This window comes from Rhinolophus sinicus, linkage group LG07 (genome assembly GCF_036562045.2).
Source record: "Rhinolophus sinicus isolate RSC01 linkage group LG07, ASM3656204v1, whole genome shotgun sequence".
Classification (NCBI taxonomy): Eukaryota; Metazoa; Chordata; class Mammalia; order Chiroptera; family Rhinolophidae; genus Rhinolophus; species Rhinolophus sinicus.
In genome coordinates, this window is record NC_133757.1 from 84880764 (window position 1) to 84905381 (window position 24618).

The 24618-nt window shown below is 39.8% G+C and overlaps 1 protein-coding gene across 1 annotated transcript in view; it reads right to left on the reverse strand.

Moving 5' to 3' along the window:
- Window positions 1–24618, reverse strand: part of LOC109456203 (uncharacterized) — a 224690-nt gene that overhangs the window by 158012 nt on the left and 42060 nt on the right. Inside the window, exons 2-3 of the mRNA XM_074338218.1 lie at window positions 21562–21661; window positions 9051–9132 (exon numbers count right to left, since the gene is read on the reverse strand). Coding sequence (XP_074194319.1) covers window positions 9051–9132; window positions 21562–21632 — 153 coding nt within the window. The 5' untranslated portion in view covers window positions 21633–21661. The remainder of the gene's footprint in view (window positions 1–9050; window positions 9133–21561; window positions 21662–24618) is intronic.

The window sequence follows — 24618 nt, forward strand, 5'->3', positions numbered from 1 at the left end:
GATCCACCTCCTTCTCAGGAACGTCACTTTCTTTTTTCACATAGACACCATGTCCTCTCTTAAGAGGTCGCAGATTAAACCAAGACCCTCCTAACAACATACGAAAGGCTTTTGGTTGGATTGTTTTTTTAACCTAAGTACACCTGACAACATGGGTCATAGCATATCATTACTTTCCTTACAGACTTTTAATAGCTCCTTATTCCCTACACTAGAGAACTGAGGCCCAAATCCTTAGCGTGATGGTCCAGACCCTTCAGTTGTGGGTTCAAGCTGTATATTTAGTCTTATATTCTACAACATCTTTCCACCCACCAGAGGTACTGCTGTATAATGGGCCTAAGCTCTGGAATTGAATTTCACCTTCATCACTTACTGGATATAATCTTGGGTGGATATGTATTCTTGGGCAAGTTTTTCAGTTTCAGTTTTCTCATCTCTAAAATGGGTACGATAATAACCAAATCTCCCTCCCCCCCTTTCTATTAGGTTGGTGCCAAAATAATTGCAGTTTAAAAGGTTAAAAATAATTGCAAAAACCGCAATAACTTTTGCACCAATCTAATATTGCCATTCCCTGTTATGGGCTAACCCTGCTGGGATTTCTGCCTATGATACTGTGATACATTAATAAATACATATTTGGCCTGCCACCCGTTGGTCCTGAAACACAGCTCTTAAAATGCTTTTGATCTCTGAGTGACAAGAATGAGCAATAAAGGCTAAAGGAGCATCTTTTGTTATTCGTAACAAGCCCCCTTCAACCACACTGTTATTGTCAATGAGGTAGTTTATGGAAAGCTTCTGATAACCACCTGATGAGAAAGGTAGGCTGGTTGTCACGGGAACCAGCCACATGATTAGAGGGTTAGAACTTTCAGCCCCTCACCCATCCCACCTCTGGGGAGGGAAAAAGGGTAGGAGATTGAGTTTAACAATTGATGACCAACGATTTAATAAATCATGCTTGTGTAAAGAAGCCTCCATGAAAATCCCTGAAGTAGGAGGTTCAGAGACCTTCCAGGTTGGTGAACATGTGCAGGTGCTGGTAGAGCGACATGACTGAGGGCATGGAATCTGCCTCCTTCCCCATCCCTTGCCCTATGCATCTCTCCCAACTGGCTGTTTCTGAGTTATACCCTTTCATAATAAACCAGTAATCTTCTAAGTAAACTGTCTTCCTGAGTTCTGTAAGCTATTCTAGCAAATTATTAAACCTGACGAGGGGGTTTGGGGACTCGCCTATTTATAGCAAGTTGATCAGAAGCACAGGTAACAACCTAGACTCATGATTAGCACTTGAAGTGAAGAGCAGTCTTTTGGGACTGAGCCCTTAACTGGCAGTGTCTGTGCTAACTCCACTGAGTGTCAGAATTGAGTTGCATTGCAGGATGCACAGCTGGTGTCCCAGAATTGCTTGGTGTAGAAAACCTACACACCGTGCTTCCCCGAAAATAAGTCCTAACCGGAAAAGAAGCCCTAGCATGATTTTTCAGGATGACATCCCCTGAACATAAGCCCTAATGCATCTTTTGGAGCAAATCTTAATATAAGACCCGGTCTTATTTTTGGGGAAACATGGTATTTGGTGTTAGATGTATTGTGTAGTATAGAAATCATTTTTCCTTTCACAGCAAATATAACTAAGTGTCCCCTGTAGTACATTCTGCAGTTTGTCATGGGGGCTCAACAAACTGCATGACCATGGGGGGGGGTCCCTGATATTTGGAGGGACCCACGTAAAATTGGCTTGGGTGAGATTGCTTTGAGACTTTTAATTATCATGGGAAGTTGTCGGCTGCTTTCCAAATAAGAAGGGGATTATTTGTGTAGGGGCAGAAAACGCCTCCTTTCTGGCCCTTTGTCTTGTCCAATAATTAAATTGACATAAGACAGATTAACAAGAGAAAACCAAATTTCATATGTACAGCAGCCACAGAAAAATATGATTCCCTGGCAGTCAGGTAATTGAGGCTTATATACAATCCTGAGCTACACACAAGGGAATAGGGATCTGGGGCTTCAAAGGGGAGGAAGACAACTTAGTGTTAAAAAGAAACAACAGACCCAAAATGAAGTCACTTGTGGTTAGCCCCACCAAGACGTAATACCTGACCTAACTGCAGTTTGTTGCAGTCTCTCCCAGAAATGGAATTTTAAATTAATCAGTTTGGGATTCCATGGTCAGCATTAGTGAGGTAATCTGCCCGATAAGATCCCCCCCACCTTCCCCTAAGGGAAGATGACTTTGCCTAATCATCTACTCTTTTTAACTTTCTTGTTCCACACTTTTTCTACCTATAAAAGCCTTCCATTTAACACAGCTCCATGAACCATCTTTCTATTTACTAGAGGGGGTGCTGCCCAATTCATAAATTGTTCAATAAGTCCAATAAGATCTTTAAACTTACTCAGTTGAATTTTTATTCTTTAACAACAGGAACCTGAGAAGAGCAAATGTTTGGTAAACAAATGTTTTCCATGTCATGCAGATAAGTATTTCTGATACACACACACACACACACACACACACACACACACACATACACATATACATATATATGTAATGTGTATATATATACATATATATGTATATATATATATACACATATGTGTGTGTGTGTGTGTATATATATATACACCACCACCAACTGAACTCAATTCTGTCACTCTCTACCTGGATTTTGCCTTAGGTCCCACAGGTTAAGGGCTCAGTCCCACAAGATTGCCCTTTCCTCCAACTTCAGACACTTTAAAAGGCCAAAACTGAAAATGTCAGGGTTTGGGAAAAGGTTTTATGGCTCAAGAAGGCACCAACCGAGATGGGAGGCCTGATGGATCCTCAAATCCATCTTAAGAGAACCCAGAATCCAGATGTCTTTTAAATCAAGGGAAGGGACAATGTGTGGGGCAAGAGGTGGGATTTTCTGCTCAAAGAAGAGCAGAAAATCTCCCAATCTCTTTGTTTTCAGTCAGTTGCTTTTTTTAATTAAAGTTTATTGGAGTGGCAATTGTTACTCAGTCAGTTCTTGACCCAGGATGATCAGAGTCTGGTCCTGAGATTCCTGCAAGTCTTTGATAAGCAGTCATGGCTTTGCATATCTTTTCCCACCTATTTAGGAGGCTGTTTTTGCAGAATCCCTCTAGTCAAGTAGAACTATTTGTCTGAAGGCCCTTGGAACAATTCTAGCAGGCTAGAATTTATAGTAAGAGTCAGAGGGGAGAGAAGCAAAAGCATTCCACCCTGTTACAAGATGCCAGGCACAAGTCCCGGGTGTTACCTGTGTTTTTGACAGAGCAGCTATAAACCAGAGCTTCCCAAGTCCCCCTCAGGTTTGATTAATTTGCTAGAGACTCATGGAACTCAGGAAACCAGTTTACTCACTAGATTACTAGATTATTCCGAAGGATTCAAATGAACAGCCAGATGAAGACATACATAGCGTGAGGTCTGAATGCAGAAGCATCTGTCCCCATGGAGTTTGGGGCTGGAAATGTGGATGTGTTCTGGTTCACCAACCTGAAAGCTCTCTGAACCCCCTCCTCTGGGTCTTTATGGAGGCTCTATTACATAGGCATGACGGATAAATTATTGGCGATTAGTGATTGATTTACCTTTCAGTAGTGGGGAGGGGACTGAAAGTTCCAACCCTCTAATCACATGATTGGTTCCCCTGGCAACCAGCCTTCCATCTTTAGGAGATTTCCAAAAGCCATTTCATTAACATAAACCCTGTTGTAGTCAGAAGGAACTTGTTATGAATAATAAGGCACTCGCTTCACTTTTATAGCTCTAAAGCAATTTCAAGAACTGAGGCCAAAAGAGGAAATATTATAATAAAAGAGGTTCCCATTGTTCTTATTGCTTTGGAAATTCCAAGGGTTTAAGAGCTGTGAGCCAAGAACTGTGTCCAAAGACCAAAATATAGATTGACTGAAAATCACAATATCACAGGCTACTGTGCAAATAGTATCATTTTCTTTGTGTTCTATGACCTAAAAAAGTTGGCAAGCATTTATTTAAATATCACTTGAAAATCTAGTAAGTTAAATTTATGAGAATACTTAACTCCTCTTAAATATTCCAATGCCATCTATAGGCTTAGTAAAATACGCTTATCCCTTTCAGTTAAATTAATTACTCAGTGTAGGAAGCAGAATAATGACTTCCCAAAGATGCCCAATATCATAATCCCGGGAACCTGTGAACATGTGCTGTTACATGGCAAATGGACTTTGCAGGTGTGACCAAGGTGGGAAGGTTGTGTTGGGTTATTTGGGTGAGCCTGATCTAATCACTCAAGACTCTCCAGTTGGAATCAGACAGATGCAGCAGAAGACGAGGCAGGATAGGTGAGGCAGAAGTGGAGGTCAGAGAGATTAGAAGTGTGAGGATGACTCCACCCGCCACAGTTGGCCTTGAAGAAGGTGGAAGGGAACCACAACCCAAGAATGTGGGCAGCCTCGTGAAGTTGAGAAGGACCCACACCCAGCAAGGAAACTAGTATATTGGCCTCAGAGCTGCATGTAGTGGAATTCTGGAGACAATCTGAATGAGCCTGAAGCAGATTGTTCCTTACCATCTCCAGCAAGGAACACAGATCTACTGACACCTTGATCTCAGCCTGATGAGACCAGGGTTGTTGGTCTTCTAACTTACATAACCGTGAGATAATAAATTTGTGTTGTTTTCAGCCACTATGTTTGTCATAATTTGTTGAGACAGCAACAGAAAACTAATACATTCAAAACACTTTTAAAATTAAACCCAAAGGTTAATAAGCCAAATTCATAACTATATTATATTACAAACTACTCTAAAATCAAACATCCATTAATTCCATGCTAATGATTTATTTCATCATTTTAATAGCGGGTTAAGTCTTCCTGGGTTAAGGACGTTTGTACACTAAGCACTATGGGCACTTTGCCATTCAGAAATAATTGGGACCATCTTCCAAAGTAAATTTGGCGTAAGCGTCTCGGCTGAATGAGGTTGCCTATCAACCAGAGATTTTGATCTGTTCATAAGATATGAAGTTATAAACCTGTTGAAAAGTTCCCTCATGGCCCAGGTGTCTAGTTTGAGGCCCTTTTATTGGCTTTGAGGCATCTCAGGAGGCCAAGTCCATACCCTGTTGGTTTCACAACTGGTGTCCTTAAAATTCAAGATAAACTCTTGCCTAATTAACCTTTATCTCTAAATTAGAGCTGATTCTAAACAGCCAGCCCAGTTACTCCACCATTAGATTCCATCAACCAATCTATGTTCTGCTTCATTACAAGTTCTTTACAGATTCTGCAACACTTGCAGGACCACAGCACATATATTTAAGTGATATCTAATTGGATTTGGGGTGTTTGTCAAGGCTGTGGTACTCTGTAATTGCAGGGCTAACGTCATATTAGTAACATAAATCAGCACATTTACACATAGGCACCGCTTTCTAGCCTTCAACAATCATTGAAGGAAATTTGATGTTTCACAAGAAAATTTAAATAGCAAAAGAGTGAATCTGTCTTAGAAATTCATCTGGAACATTCAAGTTCTCATCTTAAAAGAAAATAAACTTGGGGAGTTTCTAAAAAAAACACTTGCATTCAGCAAGAATTAACCAGGCCCATTAGAAGAAAAGGTCACAGCACACACACACAAATAATTTAAGCGCTACAAAAATATGTAAGGAAAACATGGACAAAACAACCAGAGTGTATGTGAAAATTTTAGAAACAACTGTAGAAACTACATCTAGAAAGGAAGGTCAAAGAAGTGATAATCTGTACCAAAGATGATTATTCAAGGGAAAGTAAAATATCTTGGAGATTTATAAAGATTGAATGCATATAAAATGACATAGGAAAAGAGGAAGGACATTCTAGATTTTCCTAGAAATGCATACATTTTAGTAATGATATATTTTATTTCAGAATTGACTATGACTTTTATCAACCAGATATCTTGAAAAAATTGTAGTGTTGTTTGGAACAGTTATAATGCATCCAGCTCACATCTTCAATCTTGTCAAAATGTCAATACTCATGAACAGAATTATGAGTTTATGCTCATTTGGCTAATAAATACATGAAGTACACAGGCGCACACAGTGGAAACAACATGTCTGCAAGAATAAGGCAAGATGGAAAAAAATGATGAGTTTGATAAGTGTTGTGTGAAATTCCTCAGTTTTTCTAGGGATTTACTGCCAGGAACCTAACATTTGGAAGAAAGAACTTTTAGAGAAGCAAGACAGTCCTTAAAACTACATGACACAGAAGGGGATCCCCAGAAGAACAATAACCAAAACCATCTTTCAGAAAATTGGACAATGATTAGTACTCCAATTCAGATGTGCTCTAAAAAATGACTTAAAACTACTAAATTGGAACACAAAACTTGAGGCAAATTGGCTATTAGTCAATTTGGTCATTAGGCATTTTATGTTTAATGGATGTGTTACCATTCCAGACAGACAAATGAGCCAGGGGAGCCCAAAAGAGAGACAATGCTCTCAGGGGACAGAAAGATCCCAGTCTTGGTGTAAACGAACGCCTCTATCTATGGGATTCTGAGACTGAAGGGGGAAGAGAGAAAGCATTGGAATCAGTTGGTTAAGGCCTTGTCCAAAAGAATGACAATGGCAACAATAGCCTTTCTCAATTCTAAGTCACAACAGAGCATGTGAAGAGTCTCCCTAAGGACTTCAAGGGCATGATTTGGAGTATCCTGTTTGGAGGCTGTTTAAATTACACTGGCCTAAAGAAGCATCTGCCCATGTAGGAAACTGCAATGTTGTACTGTACTCATTGGTACAGGCTCATTGGTTTTCAAAATGAGCCCGTGACCTTCATCTCTTTCACCAAGCATGCTCAGGGGATGGTAGCCTTGGGCCTACCAACAATGGGACAAGTTCCAAATCAAAGAAGCACTCTTTATGTTGGCACTTAAAATCTAATTTTTAAAAATGTACAGGTAATACATGCTAAGTAATAAACATTTTTTACAAAATGGAGAAGCTTGAAGAACAAAATAAAAATTATCAGATACTTCACTTCCAGAGGCACTTGTTTTAGTTTTTATCTTTTCAGGCTTTCCTCTTTATATATATTTAACCAGTATATAGAGGGAGGGCATCTCATCTCTGGGGTTGTTTAAACAGGAAGCATTGCAAGTTCAGCCGGGTTCTGTCAAAACTCTTTCTTGTCCCTTAGTACCCTTACTTCGGCACATTCCATAATTTTCTTGTGAACATTGATTATTCAAAGTCCTTTCTGAGATGAAATGCTAATCTCAAGTTTGACTGAGAACACTTCCTATCTCTCATTACAAGTCAGACTCATGGCTTGAGGGATACAGCACTTTTTTCCTATCAAATCTCTCCTTTTGTAGTCTAGGGGCAACAGGTTGAATATAGGCTGATCCTGCCTACCTGTAGGAAGCACTGAGGAACGTGTCTAGCCCTACTCACAGGGTCTAATGAGAATATTGGGGACTTAGCACCCCTTTGTCTTTAGCGTTCTCCTCAGTAATAATTCTGGGCAACAGGAGTCTCCTTCAACGTTCCATTACATGTATTTATTTTTCTTACAAAACGCAAACATGTGCAAACATGTGAGCACATTATTTTATTAGATGCTGGTTTTTTTTTTTAAGTAAAAGAATATTATGTGACCAAAGTAGAGCAGACACATTTCTTCCTATGCCCCCTGCTAAGTACAGCTGAAAACCCTGGACATTGTATATAAAACAAACATAATAAGACTATAAGAGGTGAAGAGAGGACAGCCCAGCTAGGGACCTGGAGAACCAAAAATCAGCATGGTAGTGAGTTTGCTGGGTTTTCTTTTTATCTCTTATATTCCAGACTGAAGCAGGCAACCAGAAAACACCAGTGGACACAAAGAAAAGGCCCCAAAGAAAGCCTGCTGTCTCTAGCCAAAGGACCAGTAAAGGAGCAGCAGGATAGAAACATTTTAGACAATAACTAGCCTACCCAAGTCAAACATTGAAAAAAGCTATGGTCCTCCCACATACCCATCAGCAAAGGTGGTGGAGAGAACAGACTTCAACCTTCTGTCTGGCTGTAAAGAGGCACCCCTCTTCCCTCTCCCTCCCATTAGGGCCTGTCAGTGAATGCCTGGTAGGTAGCCAGAAATCTCACCTCTGCTCAACAATAGTAAGGTACTTCTCCTCCCTGGGGTGTCAAAGGAGGCTGAGTGGAGGCCTGGACTTCTACTCCCATCTAGCAGTCATGAAGTGGCACTCCCCTTTCCTCACCAGCTTGATGTCAGAGGAGACACGCCAAAAGTGGATATTTAAATAAAATTCAGAATCTCGTAAAATAATATCCCAAATGTCCAGAACACAAATGAAAATCACTCATTGTATAAAACCACCAAGGAAATCTCAATTTGAGTGGGAAAAGAATCAACAGATATTGACAGTGAGATGACATAGATGTTGGAATGATCTAACAAGGATTTTTAAAGTAGTCAACATAAACAACCAGCTTAAACAACCAAATAAAAACATGTTTGAAACAAACCAAAAATGAAAAGTCTCAGCCAAAAACATAAAAGTCTTAGCAGACTTATCACAGAGAGATCCAAGATGGCACAGTAGATAAACACTGTGCCTGTGTTCTTCTGTGAACACATTACAATCATAACTAAATTATAGAACAAGCAACCTGGAAAACCACCTGAAATCTAGTCAAACAGAAGTTCTGTAATTAAAAATATAAAAAAGAGACCACGGCGAGCCTGGTAGGAGGGACGGAGACATGGAACCGGCCCCACACCTCTGTGTGGTGGTTGAGAATCAGGAGGGATATCTCAGCTGCTTTTGTTCTCCCCAGTGGAGCGAGAGACTCTAGCCCCCACAGCAGGCACCCCACCCCGGAGTACTGGTGTCAGAAAGAGAAGTCCCCACAACATCTAGCTGTGAAAAACAGTGGGGATTCCAACCATTCAGGTAGGCCAGAAGGCTTCAGGAAACCCAGACGTCCTCTTAAAAGGCCCGCAAACAGACTCACTCACTCGCAAGCACTCACCTTGTGCTCCAGCGGTGGGACAGTGACTCGGGGGGGCCTCGGAGACAGATGGCAGCTGCGGGGGAAGCAAGGTGTGTAGCTTCTGGAGAAAAATTGGAGGACAGTCAGCATTTTCCCAGTAAGGGGTGTACCTTCTGTGAAGCTGGCAGGCTGGAGCCATCTTTCCTGTGTTGAGCCCGCCCCCTCCAGCCTAATCTGAATGTGATTGGCCTGTTGAGCTCCACTGCTCTGCCCTGCTGACTCACTGGGACCCCACCCCACCCAACTCCCCCAGCCAGAGGCACTTTCTCCAAGAGCAACTAGCCCCACCTGCATTGTACTCTTTCTTGGAAAACTTTTGGAGTCCAGCAGGCTCCAGGCTGGTGGTGACTGGCCTCAGTGTGCTCTGAGACTTTTGCTGAATTGCTCCAGGCTCAGCACTGGCACCAAACCAGAATTTACATTAACCTGGTGAGTAGGTATTTAGCTGCTACCCCTTCAGACAATTCTATGATGACTCAAAAAGTGAAGCCATTATCAGTTGAGAACATATCAGTAACAGCATTGTGCAAAAGTCATCTATGTCTGGTACACCTGGAAAAGCAATAGGGCAATTCTGCCCCTCCCTGCAGTTCTCTGACCCCTTCACCCCCCAGGTTCCGGAAGAACGACAGTTAACAACACGAGCTAGAAGTATGATTTTGGGCCAATTGTTTAATCTCTACTTTACTTCGGTTTCCACATCTGTAATATGCAACGATATACATAGTTTAGTAAAGAGATAATATGTGAGGAAGTGAAAAATGGCACTAGCAGTTGGCAGCCAGGTTGCGATGTTCCCAGCAGAACATAAACTTGCTCACAGAAGATACGCAACGCTCAGACAAAGCCATTGTAGGACCATGGTTGAAACAAGCTGAGACAAGGCTACTCAGCAACTACAAACTGACTAAACATCTCCCTCTTCAAACTTATGCATTGATTACTGCTTCTCTATTTGTTTTTCTCTCCTTTTTTAAAGATTTTATTGGGGAAGGGGAACAGGACTTTATTGGAGAACAGTGTGTACTTCCAGGACTTTTTTCCAAGTCAAGTTGTTGTCCTTTCAATCTTAGTTGTGGAAGGTGCCATTCAGCTTCAAGTTGTTGTCCTTTCAGTCTTAGTTGTGGAGGGTGCAGCTCAGCTCCAGGTCCAGTTGCCGTTGCTAGTTGCAGGGGGTGCAGCCCACCATCCCTTGTGGGACTTGAAGAATCAAACTGGCAACCTCGTGGTTGAGAGCCCACGCTCCAACCAACTGAGCCATCTGGGAGGCAGCTCAGCTCAAGGTGCCATATTCAATCTTAGTTGCAGGGGCGTAGCCCACCATCCCTTGTGGGACTCGAGGAATTGAACTGGCAACCTTGTGGTTGAGAGCCCACTGCCCATGTGGGAATCGAACCAGCAGCCTTCAGAGTTAGGAGCATGGAGCTCTAACTGCCTGAGCCACCGGGCCGGCCCCTCTATTTGTTTTTTAAAGTAAAAATCTTCATTGCTATTTGAGCTTAAAATTTGCTCAAAAATACTTAATCTTGCCTTGACTCAGAGCTTCATACAGCACCATGGAATGTGTTACTACTACTTCTTTATCAATGACAACTTGCTCTAATCCTCTTGCCTCCAAGGTAATAACTATTAAAATGCCCATCAACAAACTGCCCCCATTTCTAAATGAAAGCTGTTCCAGAACTGACCCAGAATAGACCCAAATCAATAAGAAGCCCCTGCCCACTCCCTCTTACTGAGATGTCCCTCTGGGCGCATTGTCCCTTGCTGCAACAAGCTAAACAAAGCTCACTTTCCCCCAACGAGTAAAGTTTGTATGTTGTGCAGTTCCCTTTTAGCTACTCAGAATCTGCTTTGTTTCTTATAACACATTTAACTTGGCAAACTACTACTGTCAGACATCCAGACCCTCTATCTCATTAGGCTTTCACAATTCCCCAAAAAAGCTATTTGGAGAATTTCCACAATAAGTCAGAGACTTCTGGTTCTAAATGCTGCCTGGCTAACTGCCTTCATGCAGCCTTTCCCAACTCCTCATCGACAGCCCACAAAATCACAGAAAAGCCAACTATGAACTGAGATTGGCACTCAATTCCAGAATCTTGAAAGAAGTGAAACTAATTATAAAGCATATGGAACAGGGATCAGACCAACCCACCATATTTTAAGTCATGGCACACCCAGAATTGGCTTACAAATTAGGCAACTTCTGCACAAACAGAGATGAAGATGGTTTGTACCTACCTAACAAATGTTCGCAGGCTCACACACCCAGGCTCCGGCCAATCAAAATATAGAAAAAGTATTCTTCTTTATACTTTTTGAGTGCTTCTCTGGGAGTTACCCAGAGTTTTGTTTCTCATCTCCACCTGTGCCCAACCCACCATCTTTCTACATCCAGGAAAGGTGGAAGGTCTCAGAAACCATAGGTGAAAAAAGGAGGAAGAGGTGAGGAAATAGAAAGGGAGCCAAGAAAGACTGTGGATGATGCACCCACCACAAATTAAAGAGTGAGAAAAAGTCTTAATGGCAGTGCATTGTGTGAGCTGTAGTTTTTATGTATTACATCAGTAGTATGCAAGAAAATCCATTGGGACACAGGCAGAAAATATAAGAACTTTATATCTATTTAGTTTTTGTCTAAAAATTTAAAAAGAAATTAAGCTAATTAATAATGATATATCAATACTGGTCAATTAATTGTAACAAATGTACCATGCTAATGTAAATGTTCATAATTGAGGAAATAAGGTGTTGAGTATATAAGAATTCTCAGATTCTTATTCTTCTCTATTTTTCTGTAAACCTGGATACAGATAAAAATCTATTAAAATACTTGAAAATAAAGAAATTAAGCTTTATTAATATTTAATATACAATGACACTTGTGCACTACTTTGTGCTCTATGTCAGATGGTCATTTTCACCTTCTGTAAATGAGGGAAAAGTGAGAGTTCTATAGCACAGAAGGTTGAAATATTAATTGGAAAACAAGTGACAAACTAAAAGAGGTACCTTCACTAGGGCATTAATTTTCAGTGTTTGGCAACTTATTGTGGTTTATGCATGCTTAATTGAGTGCATATGTGGATTATTATTTCCAGTTTTAGGGAAGCCAATCTTCCCCAAATGATAAATGGGTTTAAAATATTTCTGCAAAGAAAATGTGGATTATATATAATACTAATGTTTACATAAGTGAATAACAAAATGGCAGAACTGACTTTCCTCCCATTCCTGGTTGGGATCTGTTTCTTCATCACATTAGTGAAAACAGTGACTCTCAAGGAGACTATTTGAAATATTATCAATAAACTTTGTCCATTATTACCTACACCATTTTTAATGATGAGGTTTGTCCTATTTATTTATTAACCTTTAGTATTAGCTAATTAATATGCAGCTATCATTATTACCAAGACATTTAAAAACTTTTTGTTAACCCCAGATATGAAGACAAACCTCTACTACAATTTCTCAATGATGTTTAAAGTCATGTAATATTTAATTTGGGACATCACAGAACTTTACTAAGCACCCTCATAAATATTTAACATCCTCTTCTGAGTTTTTTTGAGATTAATAAAGACAAAAACTTATATGCCATTGTTTTTCCTGTAATAGTAAAAATAGCTGAAATATTAATTGGAAAACAAGTGACAAGCTAAAATGCATTTATTTGACAGACAATGCTGGTGTAAAACACATGAAGGAATATTGCCCAAGATTTGAAGAAACAAGTCTTAAAATAAATTACACATTTTAGGAAGTTTGCTATGGTACATTGTCATCAATTATGAAATTTTCTAGATTTTGCCTTAATAATGAAATACATGGAGAAATATTTCTTGTGAGTCACTGAAGAAGGATATTCTGAAGACGATGCATTTCCAGGATTAAATAACTTTAACAAATGTAATGGTTTATGAGGAAATTATGCAAGTGTTACCACTGACAGAGTCACTACTGGGGACTGTAGTAAAGAAATAATCCTGGGGGGAAGGTTACAAAGATGGCGTCCTCCTTGTAAAATTCACCGCGTCGTCGATAGGTGAACTGTTGAGGCAAAGAAATGATGCTAAAAGTGCACAAAGGCTGCAGCAGTTCTTCAATGTCATTTCTTTAATATATACATGTGTAAATATATAAAATGTAATGCTTTGAATGAGATGGGGTGGGATGGTGAAAATCTTTGCACCATGCGTTGTTGCTGATTATTAATGGTGAACTACATGGAAGTTATTGCATGTAAAAATGGGGCACTCATTGATTTGATCCCAAAACACCTGCCCTGATCTTTTCTGTGTTGCTACCTAGCAGATCTTTTCTAAGGAATGAATAATCTGTTTCAAAAGCAATCTTTTCCAAGATGTTTGGAAAATATGGAGCTATAACTACTTTCTCTTTGAAAGAAACTAGTGATGTGGAGAGTGCATTTTGAAAGCTGGCATCCAATGGTTACTTCTGGATAGTAGGATTTGTTTCTCTTCTGTTTTCTGCATTTTTTTCAGGCTCTCCCCACCCATGTGTTGCCTTGTAGTTCCATAAAATCAAGTTATTTTTTAAAACGAGTTTGGCATATAGTTGGCACTCTGTAAGCAGGAGATCTTTCAAATGTAAAAAGAAAAAAGAAAAAGGCAAACCAAAGCTTTCCTCTGAGAGATGGAGTAAAATAAAACTGCAGGAAGAAACGTCCATGAAGAATACGCAGCATTTTTCCTTAAGCTGATTGTAAGAGAACTGGAATCTTTAAGAAGTTGTATTTTCCATTGGTAATCTTAGACTCCCAATTTGTGAGAGAACAAATTTAAAATAGTTCCTCAGCCATGGGCTCCGAGGCTTGGCTCTCCCTTTACTCTTTCTGAAAGCTTCAACTGATGAGCAACCTGCAAGGAGCAAGAACCATATGGAGTAAATCCCCTCACAGCAACATTTCAGTGTCAAGTTCACCTATGGAGTTCCCAGTCAGATAGCGCTTGGTATTGCTGGCCCTAAAATGTTGCACTGTTTGGAACCGTTTGGCTAACACAATGTACTGCCAGCTTCTTTCGTCAGAGGGAGAATGGCTGGAAGGAGATAGCCTGACTCAGGGATCCTGCCTGTGTATGCTTAGATTCATGGGGTGGACGTGTCCTTAAGGACAGGACTTGGTGATGCCTGGGATCCTGGAAAATCATTAGATTCATTCACTGCTTTAAGAAAAGGATAAGTTCCTGTTTTTCAAATTAAACAAGATTTGAATTAGAATTAACTTTAAAAAAAACACAACCTTGCAATCTCTTTTATTGATGTGGACAATTCTATCAGGGGGGACTTGGAAAACGAAATATAAAGCTCGCCTTGTGTGCCTGGTCATCCAGTCACCAGATGGCCCTATGGTGGCCCTATGATGGGATTATTTCATTCCAAAATGCACAGATGGGCTCCTACTCTAGGAATCTCTCTGTTTACTCATGTACCATGAAGATCTTTACCCCTCAGCTCTGATTGCAGATATAAATCTACTGAGCCAGCATCAGACAAGGCACCCTTTGAGGTATCTTCCATTTGAGTCTCTTTGGGGTTCTTTCTTTCAGTTCCAGTGGGCAGCAGCCTTGGGAAACTGGGGTTGCCAAGATGGGTGCTTTGGAAAGGGCGTGCCAGTGGTGAGTCAAAGCATGGCTTCCAAGTTAGAAGACTGGTCTTGAATCTCAGCCCTGCCCCTTTCTAGTTATTGACCTTTGGCAAGTCAGCAGCATCCAGCCTCGCTTTCATCATATGCAGAACTGCAGAATGAGGGTAGTACCCCAAATGAGGGCGATATCCGCCCACGGGGTTGTTGTGAGAATTAAATGGAATGGAGATGATGTGTTTCCAGCCATGAAATTGCTAGTAATTTGGAGGGTAAGCTTGTACCCTGGACTTGGACTGCTTTCTGTAGCATGTTTGTGGCCTCCCTACAACTTCCCTACGGGAGATAGGAGTCCTTGCAGTCTGAGAGGCTGCAAAGCGGCTGTGGTCCAGGCTTGCTGGCTGAAGGAGGCCAGGATTTCAGACTGAAGGAGTGATGACACGGCTTGGTGTGTCTGTGGAGGGGGGAGCGAGGCCCACGTGAACTCTGGTGAAGAGTGCCACAGCCTCTTCTCCGAGCCCAGGTGACAGGCAGGGTGCAAGGGGATGTCTGGCTATCTCCTCACCCTTCACTCTGTGTCTGGCAGTTTTCCTTGCCTACGAGACTCCAGCCTTCATTCCCAAGCCATGCCTCACTCTGTTGTCTCTGTCTAATCAGGGGATAAATTATCTTGTGTTCCGGTAGTTTAGCTTTTTAAAATATTTTAGTTAACACAGCATTCTCTGAGGCATTATTTTTAAAAAGGGAGCCAGAAGATTATTTGTTTCTTAAAAATAGGTTTGTTTTCCTTAATACAAAATACATGTTTATTGTAGACTATTTGGAAAACAGAAATAGTTAAAGAAGAAAACTAAAACCACCCATAGCTCCAGGATCCAGAGAAAAGCCTGGCTTCTTCTGCTGTTACTAAGCATTTCCAAAGACCATGTAAGCATACAGAAGTATGACAGTTTTCTCGCAGTGCCTCTCCATCATTCAGCACCACGCTTTCTCTCCCCCCCACTTTCCCCAACTTCATCCTCACGATGATGCTTTGCGATGAGCTGGCTGCCTCTTGTCCTCCTGTCTCCCTCACCTCATTATTGTCAGGTGGTATTGTTTTGGGTCAGGTATGGGGGATTTATTATAAGGTAAAGTTCCAATGTACAGGGTTGAAATCAGGTGTTCAAGAATTTGAGAGTAAATAAAAATGTTTAGTTGCAAAGAACAGAAATCCATTCCCAGAAGCCTAAGTCAAACAGGACTCATCCAAGGCAGCATCCGAACTCAGTGCTGGAAGGACGTGGGCCTCATAGAGAGTTCTTCTCCAGACTCTCATTCAGGCACCTTGTGGTTTTCTGTGTTTTTTCCTTCAGGCTTTATTTACTTATTTATCTATTATATTAGTTTCACGTGTACAAAACACTGTAATAGGCACTTTGTGGTTTTGTATGCTCGCTTTTCCCTGGGCACCGTTGCATTCGACCCTCTTACAGACTCATTTCTTGTCTTCTTCTCATGGCTGCACCACCTGCGGGAAGGCCTTGTGATCCTCCAGCCCAGCTCTCTCCTCCTCTCTGTCTCTTTGTCTCTTGTTTCTTTGGCCCAGTGGGCTTAGGCACCCAGTGGCTTGGAATGAGGGAGGGGCTGCTACTACCTCCAGGAACATGGATGAGATGGGTTCTCTAAGAGGCGAGTAAAAGTCAGCACATGTCCTAAATGGTGTCCACTGTCCATGTGGGAGAGAACGAGAGGGAACAGATAAAACAAGCATTTCCAAGGGGACCACTTTCTTCCGAGATCCCTATCAAACATCATTGCTTCGGGGCACTATCTGACTCTCTTGGGTTCCCACCTTGAACTCTGTTATTGCTTCAGCATTTACCATGTTGTATTTTAATTCTCTATTTACATGCGTACTTTTCTTTATAGATGGTGAAATCCCACAAGGCAGAGAATATTCTACTTATCTTTGCTAAGAGAATATTCTACTTTATCTTTGCCTCTCATATTCTAGGGTCTAACAGCACATGATAGATTCTGAACAAAGGTCTGTGGAATTAAGGCTAAAAGAGTAGGATGTGAAGAAGGAAATAAGAGGAGTACAGCTGTAAGGAATTTCTGAGTAGATGGGGAACTTTCACAAAAATCAAGAACTCTCATCTTTAGATGAAGAATGGTTGGTGTTACTTGAAGAACTAAACAATTTGTCTCTGATTAGAAGAAAAAAATAGTTCCTTTGTTGCCTGGCTTTGCCTCTTTCTGAAGGCTTCAAGCATGATGCACACAGAGAGAATGTGAGGGCTTTGAGCCCTACATGCTGTTTTCCAAAAGGCATGACCCTGAACTTGAAGGGTGTTGTGATGGCTCCAAGGCTGCCTGGGAATGTTGGTTGGGTTGAGCATCTGATTGGAGTGAAGTGTCTTTTTCATTTGTGGTTAGGTGCCATAGATACTTGGCAAGCTGCAGAGCAAAGAAAACTAAAAATGTCCCCAGTGTGTGAGAGGGAAAGCTTGAGAACTTACTGGAATTCCCATCCCTGTAGGTTCTATAGATACAGGCTTTTAAGTTTTTTTTTGGTTTTTTTTGGTTTGTTTGTTTTAAGATTTTATTGGGGAAGGGGAGCAGGACTTTGTTGGGGAACAGTGTGTACTTCCAGGACTTTTTTTCCAAGTCAAGTTGTTGTCCCTTCAATCTTAGTTGTGGAGGGCGCCATTCAGCTTCAAGTTGTTGTCCTTTCAGTCTTAGTTGTAGAGGGCACAGCTCAGCTCCAGGTCCAGTTGCCGTAGCTAGCCGCAGGGGGCGCAGCCCACCATCCCTTGCGGGAGTCAAACTGGCAACCTTGTGGTTGAGAAGATACTCTCCAACCAACTGAGCCATCCAGGAGCTCAGTGGCAGCTCCAGGCTTTTAAGTTTTGACATTATTTCCCCACATGATCACCAGGGGCCTGGCAGGGAGTCATGCATCCAAGAATGGTAATTAGAGAAACAGGTCACGTAAAATGCTAGTGGTGGTTAGAAAAGGGACCATATTAACTTGTATGGACAGTGTAGTATTAGGGAGAGAACCCTAGAAATCAAGATACCTGCACCCCATTTGGACTTTACCAGTCATTAGCTGTGGCATTTTGCATCAGTCACCAAAGTAAACAACACTACCTTGTAATATTAAGGGTATAATGAGGGGAGGGAATTGCCTAAAAGACATGTATCATACCTTCCTGCCTGGCTATAGAATTTCACACTCTAAATTTGTAGAACTGACCGTAGAAAAAGTTGTTAGTATGTGCCATTTATTTTTGAAACCCATCCATCAATCTCAGGGCCATATTTATCTTCCTAATTCTTGTAGGTTTTTCTCCACCCATCCCTTCAATGTGTCTTGGTGCCTCATGTTCTAATCTGGTGGGCTAACGTCCCCCCCAGCCCGTTTCCTTCTTTGATAAATGAAGTTCAACAGACCAACCACTGCCATTCAAAGATTCATTCCCCTGGACCTACTGCTGCTCTTCTTGGACCATGGTGTAACAGTCTGTTCCTTAAATAAGCCCAAACCTGCCAGACAGCAACCTGCTTACGGATTAGCCAATTCATTTTCAGTTTTAAACACACTGTTTATTTACCACTCTGCCCCCCTCCTCTACATCTTATTAGCTTATTGAAGATGTGCGTTTTTGACTCGATAGTACCCTCTCAACATTGTACATGTTAGCCCATTCTCTCAATAAGCTTCGTAGGGGAAGGGATTAAGGTGAAAAAGGTGAAGGGATTAAGAAGTACAAACTGGTGGTTACAAAACAGTCACAGGGATGTAAAGTACAGCACAGGGAATACAGTCAGTAATATTGTAATAACTGTGTGATGTCAGGGGCGTATAGTCTTATCAGGGGGATCACTTCGTAAGTTATATAAATGTTTAACCACCATACTGTACACTTGAAACTAATATAATACTGAATGTCAACTGTAATTTAAAAAAAACTTTAAAATAAATAAATAAATAAATAAATAAATAAATAAATAAATAAATAAATAAGCAAGCAAGCAAGCTTTGTAGGTGTCCCAGATGAATTGTGTGTGTGTGTGTGTGTGTGTGTATATGTGCATGTGCGTGAAGAGATAACTGCCTTTCTACAATCTAGATATGGTCTTTCCATTTCTTCACCTAGAGTTTCAGTAAAAAGCTCTCTGAGAAACCACTGAGTTGGGCACCAAGGCCTCAGAAAGAGCTTGCAATGCTGAAATCTTGCCAGGACTTTGTAATATGTTTGGTGAACTCCCAGAGGCTAGACAGTTTTATTCACTTGCTCTTCAGAATCCTGAAGCCCTGGGGAGTTGTTCTTTTTTTACAACTATACCCAACAAATTAGACGATTATTATTCAGTTCTGCATTTCCTGTCAAGGTGCACAGAGAATGTTTTACAGCTGATGTTTTAATTGGGTTGATCCACAGCCGTGAAGCGGCATGCCATTCATAGAACACTTTTCTAGCTATTTGTTTGCGAGAGATGTCACTAAATGCACTCTCTCCGACATATTTTGTGGCGATACTTCAGCTGCAAAGACTGTGTGCTGCTCGTCTCCTTGAAGTTGGTGCTCTCAGAGCTACAGTGGGAGACACTGATGGGGCTTAAATGACATTTCCTCATTATTGATTTGATGAGAACACCTGGCCGATGTCTACAAGATGTAGAAATAAGTTATAATTGGCTTCTGAAGTACAGCCTAAGTCTGGCAAATTATTGCATGTATTTAGGTTCATTAACTCTTTCTTTGTCTATGACTTAATTTTTATTATTAAAGCATTGCCCCGGCATGGAATTTGCATCTTAACCCATATAGAATTTCACACTTTGAATAATGAAACAGGTTCTTTGTTCTATTCTCTATTATTGCATTGTTGCTAGGTGATAATACATGTTTTCATAAATTCTCCATTTATATGGAGTAACATGGTAGACACATATAACACATAACAACTTCCAGAAATCTTAGAAGAGGAAATTTCTTAAATCACACGGGGTTCAAAAGAAAATCAATCCAATAAATTTTGCCTTCCTAAAATCAGGCCATCAGTCCCACATCTGACATGTGCTGAGTCAGGCCCTGGGCCAAGCATTTACATGTATTATTTCATTTAATCCCACAGCCTTACGAGGAAAGTGATAATGCTGTCCTCTACGTTAGCGATTGGGGCATTACAGAACAGAGAGGTTCAATGGCTTGCTAAAGAAACTGGCAGTGGAGCCCAGGCCTGAGCTGAGTTCAGATGAGCAGCTAGGCTTTCTGTCATACTGCCTGTGCCAGTCAGCACGCCTAATGGGCAGGACGAAGAGTCATGAGAAAAGACCCCAGCTGTGATGAGAAGGGTAAATAAACTGTGATACTTCCAGTCAATGAAACATTGTTCACTACTAAAAAGAAATGAGCTATCAAGTCATGAAAAGACATGGAGGAAACTTAAATGCATTATTACTAAGTGAAAGAAGCCCATTTGAAAAGCTTATATACTGTATGTTTCCACCTATAGGACATTCTGGAAAAGGCTAAACTATGGAGACAGTAAAAAGATCAGTGGTTGCCAGGAGTAGGGGGAAGGAGGGATGAACCCATGGAACACAGAGGATTTTTAGGGCCATGAAACTACTCTGGATGATACTGCTATAATTTAGATATACGTCATTATATTGATCAAAATGCATAGAATGTACATCAAGAGTGAACCCTAACGTAAACTATGGACTTTGGTAGATAATGACATGTTAATGTAGGTTCATCGATGTTAACAAATGTCCCATTCTAGTGCCACATGCTGATAGTAGGGGAGGCTGTGCACATATTGGGGGGAGGGGACAGGGCATCCATGGGAACTCTTGTACTTTCTGATGAATTTTGCTGTGAACTTAAAAGTGCTCTAAAAATTAAAGGAGTTTAGTTCAGTGCCTGGTACTTAGCAAGGACTATATAAAAGTTTCTTAAATGAAACAAATTTTGTATGTAATAGAAAAAAAATGGCGACAGGGTGAGAAAAAAATGGCAACAGGGTGAGAAAAAAAAGATGCAAGAATGAGATGAACAAGAAGAGGTATAAGTCTAGGATTAACTGAGAGGAAGCCGGACCCAAGTGCCACAGTCTGAGTCGATCTGGAATATGCATTGGGCCGGCCAACTCCGGCCCCTCAGCTTCCCTGATCTCCTGGGCCTTTGGCCACTTTGATTATGGAGAACCCAGCTGCCACTGCTGCCCCTATAACTTTAAACTCAAAAGTTTCCAACTCATCCACCAGGTCTCCATGGCCTCTATCATTCCATCACCTCAGAAATGAGCCCACCCTGACCAGACTCACAAGGACACTGGCTCCTTCCATCACTGCCAGGTACACACACCACAGGACCTGGGGTCTGGTTTCTCCAGTAGCTGCACAGGACCAGAGGGCATAATATGGACATACAGGGGAATTAAGTCCCTATATTACTTTCCTATGTGTGCCATTATGAATACGACAAACTGGGTGGCTTAAAACAACAGATACATTTTTTCTCACAGCTCTGGAGGCTGCAAGTCCAAAAACGGTGATCAGCAGGGCCATGCTCCCTCTGAAGATTTTAGGGATGAATCCTTCTTTGACTCTTCCTAATATTCTTTCCCATGGTTTTCATCAATCCTTGGTGTCCCTTGGTTTGTAGATATATCACCTCTGTTTCTACCTTTGTTGTCACATGGTGTTCTCACTGTGTATCTGTGTTTGTTTTCTCTTCTTATGAAGACACCAGTTAGACTGAGTTAGGGCCCCACCCTAATTGAGAATGCTTTCATCTTAATTTGATTCTATCTGTAAGAATTCTATGTTCAAATACAGTCACATTAACAGGTAGCAGGGATTAGGACTTCAGCATACCTTTGGGGGAGTGATGTGACACAATTCAATCCACAGCAGTCCCACGGGGTGAACCTTGACCAAAGTTTCATCTTATGCCTCTTCCTGGTTTTATAGTAGCCTGAGGAATAATGAAGAGATAAGTATAAGCTAACTTCAATTATTTAACTTAGAATCCATCTCCAAATTGTCCTCTCTCTTTGTTGGTGAGAAAATTTTAATCAACTATTTGTTCTTTAGCAGGAAATGTAATCATTAAATTGAAAATGAGCTGTTCTTTTGTTTCAAAGGAAGGTTTTCTTTGTTTAACCTTTGTTAATTTAAGTTTCATCGTTATAGTTGGAAATTCTGATCTAGTTACCTGGGTTAATGCCAATATTACTGTATTTATATTTCACTGGGTTAGGAAGTCTTTGAGCTAGAATGAAAACTACTCTTGCAATAAAAGCTTTTCTTTGTTTATTGTCATTATCTTCCTTCTCTTGAGGATTATGGTGGTATAGAACAATGCTTTCTAAATGAGTGTACCTTTGTTCAAGTCATAATTTTAACAAAGTGTCTAATCTTATAAAGTAGAGTTTTGTTTAGCAAGCATTGTCATCAAAAATTGCATAGCAGCAATTGTGGGAAGAAGGCTTCTTAACTTGTCATTTCATAAACACAAATTCTACTAGGGCACCATGTCAATCATTTCTATCTGATGCGGGTACTGATGCAAAAATAGTTGTTTGCACATGTCCAGATTTACAGAATGCAAATTGTTTCGTGTTCTTACATAAATTGACAAATAAAATCTTTGATCTTCATTTCAAGATACAAATGGTCTTAAATTTTAAAAATGTCAAGATAATAGTTTCATTGTAACAAAAACATTGGTATTTATTGGTACTTAAAAATAGCAGGGGAAACCAGATTACAAGAATGACAGAAACCATTACTTCAATCACTAGCTGTAGGATGTGTGATTTGAGATAATAGTGTTTCCCTGCCCCATGTTTTTATTGGTGGTAGATGGTGCCTTGCAGAAACTTTTATTTCTGTGAAATCTATTATAATTCTTTAGTCTTTCCATTTGTAGCTTTTGGGTTTGTGTCCATGCTTAGTTCATAAAAATATTCCTATTTTTTCTAGTACTTTAATGGTTTTAGCTTTTATGTATCAATTTTTGATCCATTTGGAAAGATTTAAAGACTGAGGTTAGGATGCAACTTTACTTTTTTCTCAGATGGATGACCATTTGTCCGAAAATGTATTGAGCAATACATCCTTTTTATATTGATAAGCAGTACCTTCTTTATCATATACTAATTATCCACATATATTTGTTTCTAGTTTGGATCTTTTAAAAAAATCCATGGTCCTATAACTAGTAGGCTAAATCCAGACAACTACCTGTTTTTGTAAATAAAGTTTTATTGGAAAACAGCTATGACCATTTGTTTATGTACTATTTGTGGCTGCTTTTGTGCTATAATATCAAAGTTGGATAATTATAGCAGAGACTGTTTGGTCCAAAAAGCTGAAAATATTTGCCATGTGTGTCTTTTCAGAAAAAGTTTGCTAACTCCTAGTCTAATCCATTCGCCAGTACCATACTGCTTTAATCATTGTAGCTTTATATTTAAATACCTAGTAGAGTTAGTCCTTTTCCATTCCTCTTTTGCACAAATTTCCTGTGCATTCTTGATTATTTTTTCTCCATATGAATTTAGTATTAGGTGATCTACTATGTGTATATTACTGTTGGTGTTATTTTTGGTGAGGGGGAGTCGCCTTGAATTTATAAGCTTATTTAGGGGGACTTGATTTACGATGCTAATTCCTTCTCTTCAAGAACAAGGTATGCCTTTCAATTTATTTACATTTGACTTTCCATGACATTTTAAAATTTTCTTTATATATTTTGTATATTCCTTATTTATTTGTTATTATTTTACCAATTTGGTAGCTATTATAAATAGTACCTTTTCTGCTATTATAGCTTCTGTTTTTTGTTTAATAAGTAACAAAGATATTGATTATTAATTCTCTTTTTGCTCCCAGGCAACTTGCTGAATTTTCTTAATTTTTAACCATTTTTTGATTACTATCTTGGATTTTTTTGATACCTAGTTATTATTATATTATTTGATCTGGTATAATGTAATATAATATATAATATATAATCATATCACCACAATTTTACCTCCTAATTTTTCAATATCTATACTTATTTTCCTCTCTTGTGTATTTGTTTTGACTATAATATAAATAATAGAATACATATTTTATGGTAATAGTGATTTTGTTATTGACTTAATGGAAATAAGGTAATAATAATCATGATAATTAGGATAGTGATGACAATGAAAAATTTGGAGCATTAAAATGAAATCGTTAATAAAATATTTTACAATACTCTGTAGAATGATGGGAATAGGGATGGGTGGAGAATTAAAACTAAAATATGCTAAAATCCTCATGCTCTTCAGGAAGGTAGACATTGAGTAAAATTAAATAGACATGGAAAAAAATTAAATAGTCAATAAAATAGAAATAGAATGTCTAACTAAACCTGTGGGGAAAAAATAGATTAGTCAACTATAAGGAAGAAAAAGAAAAAAGATACCTTACAAAAATCATGGTTAATAGAAAACCAAAGTAAGATGCTAGAAACAAATCTAAATGTAGAGAAAATAACACTAAGTACATCAATCTTAGAAATATTGCTTTTGACAATACTTTAGTAGTTAGCTTTCATCTGCATTGGTGGATCACTGTATGATCATGAGATCACTGCTGTCTAATAATTCCATTTCAGATAACGTGCATAGTATCACAAGTTTACTAGTTAACCATAAATCAAACACATCTTCAAGGATATTTTCAATCTTTTCTCTTCTGTGATTCTTACAAAACCCCTCACAACAGGGTGTAAGATTAGAATGCTGAGCCTTAGACAATTTGGGTTATGGGATTTAAATCCAGATTAGTTGACTCAATGCTCTCTTCAATATCCCTAGCTACTATTCTTCTTTGATTCTCCTGTCCCTAATATTTTCTATTCTTTGTCATCACAAATGTGCAAAGTTTTTATTC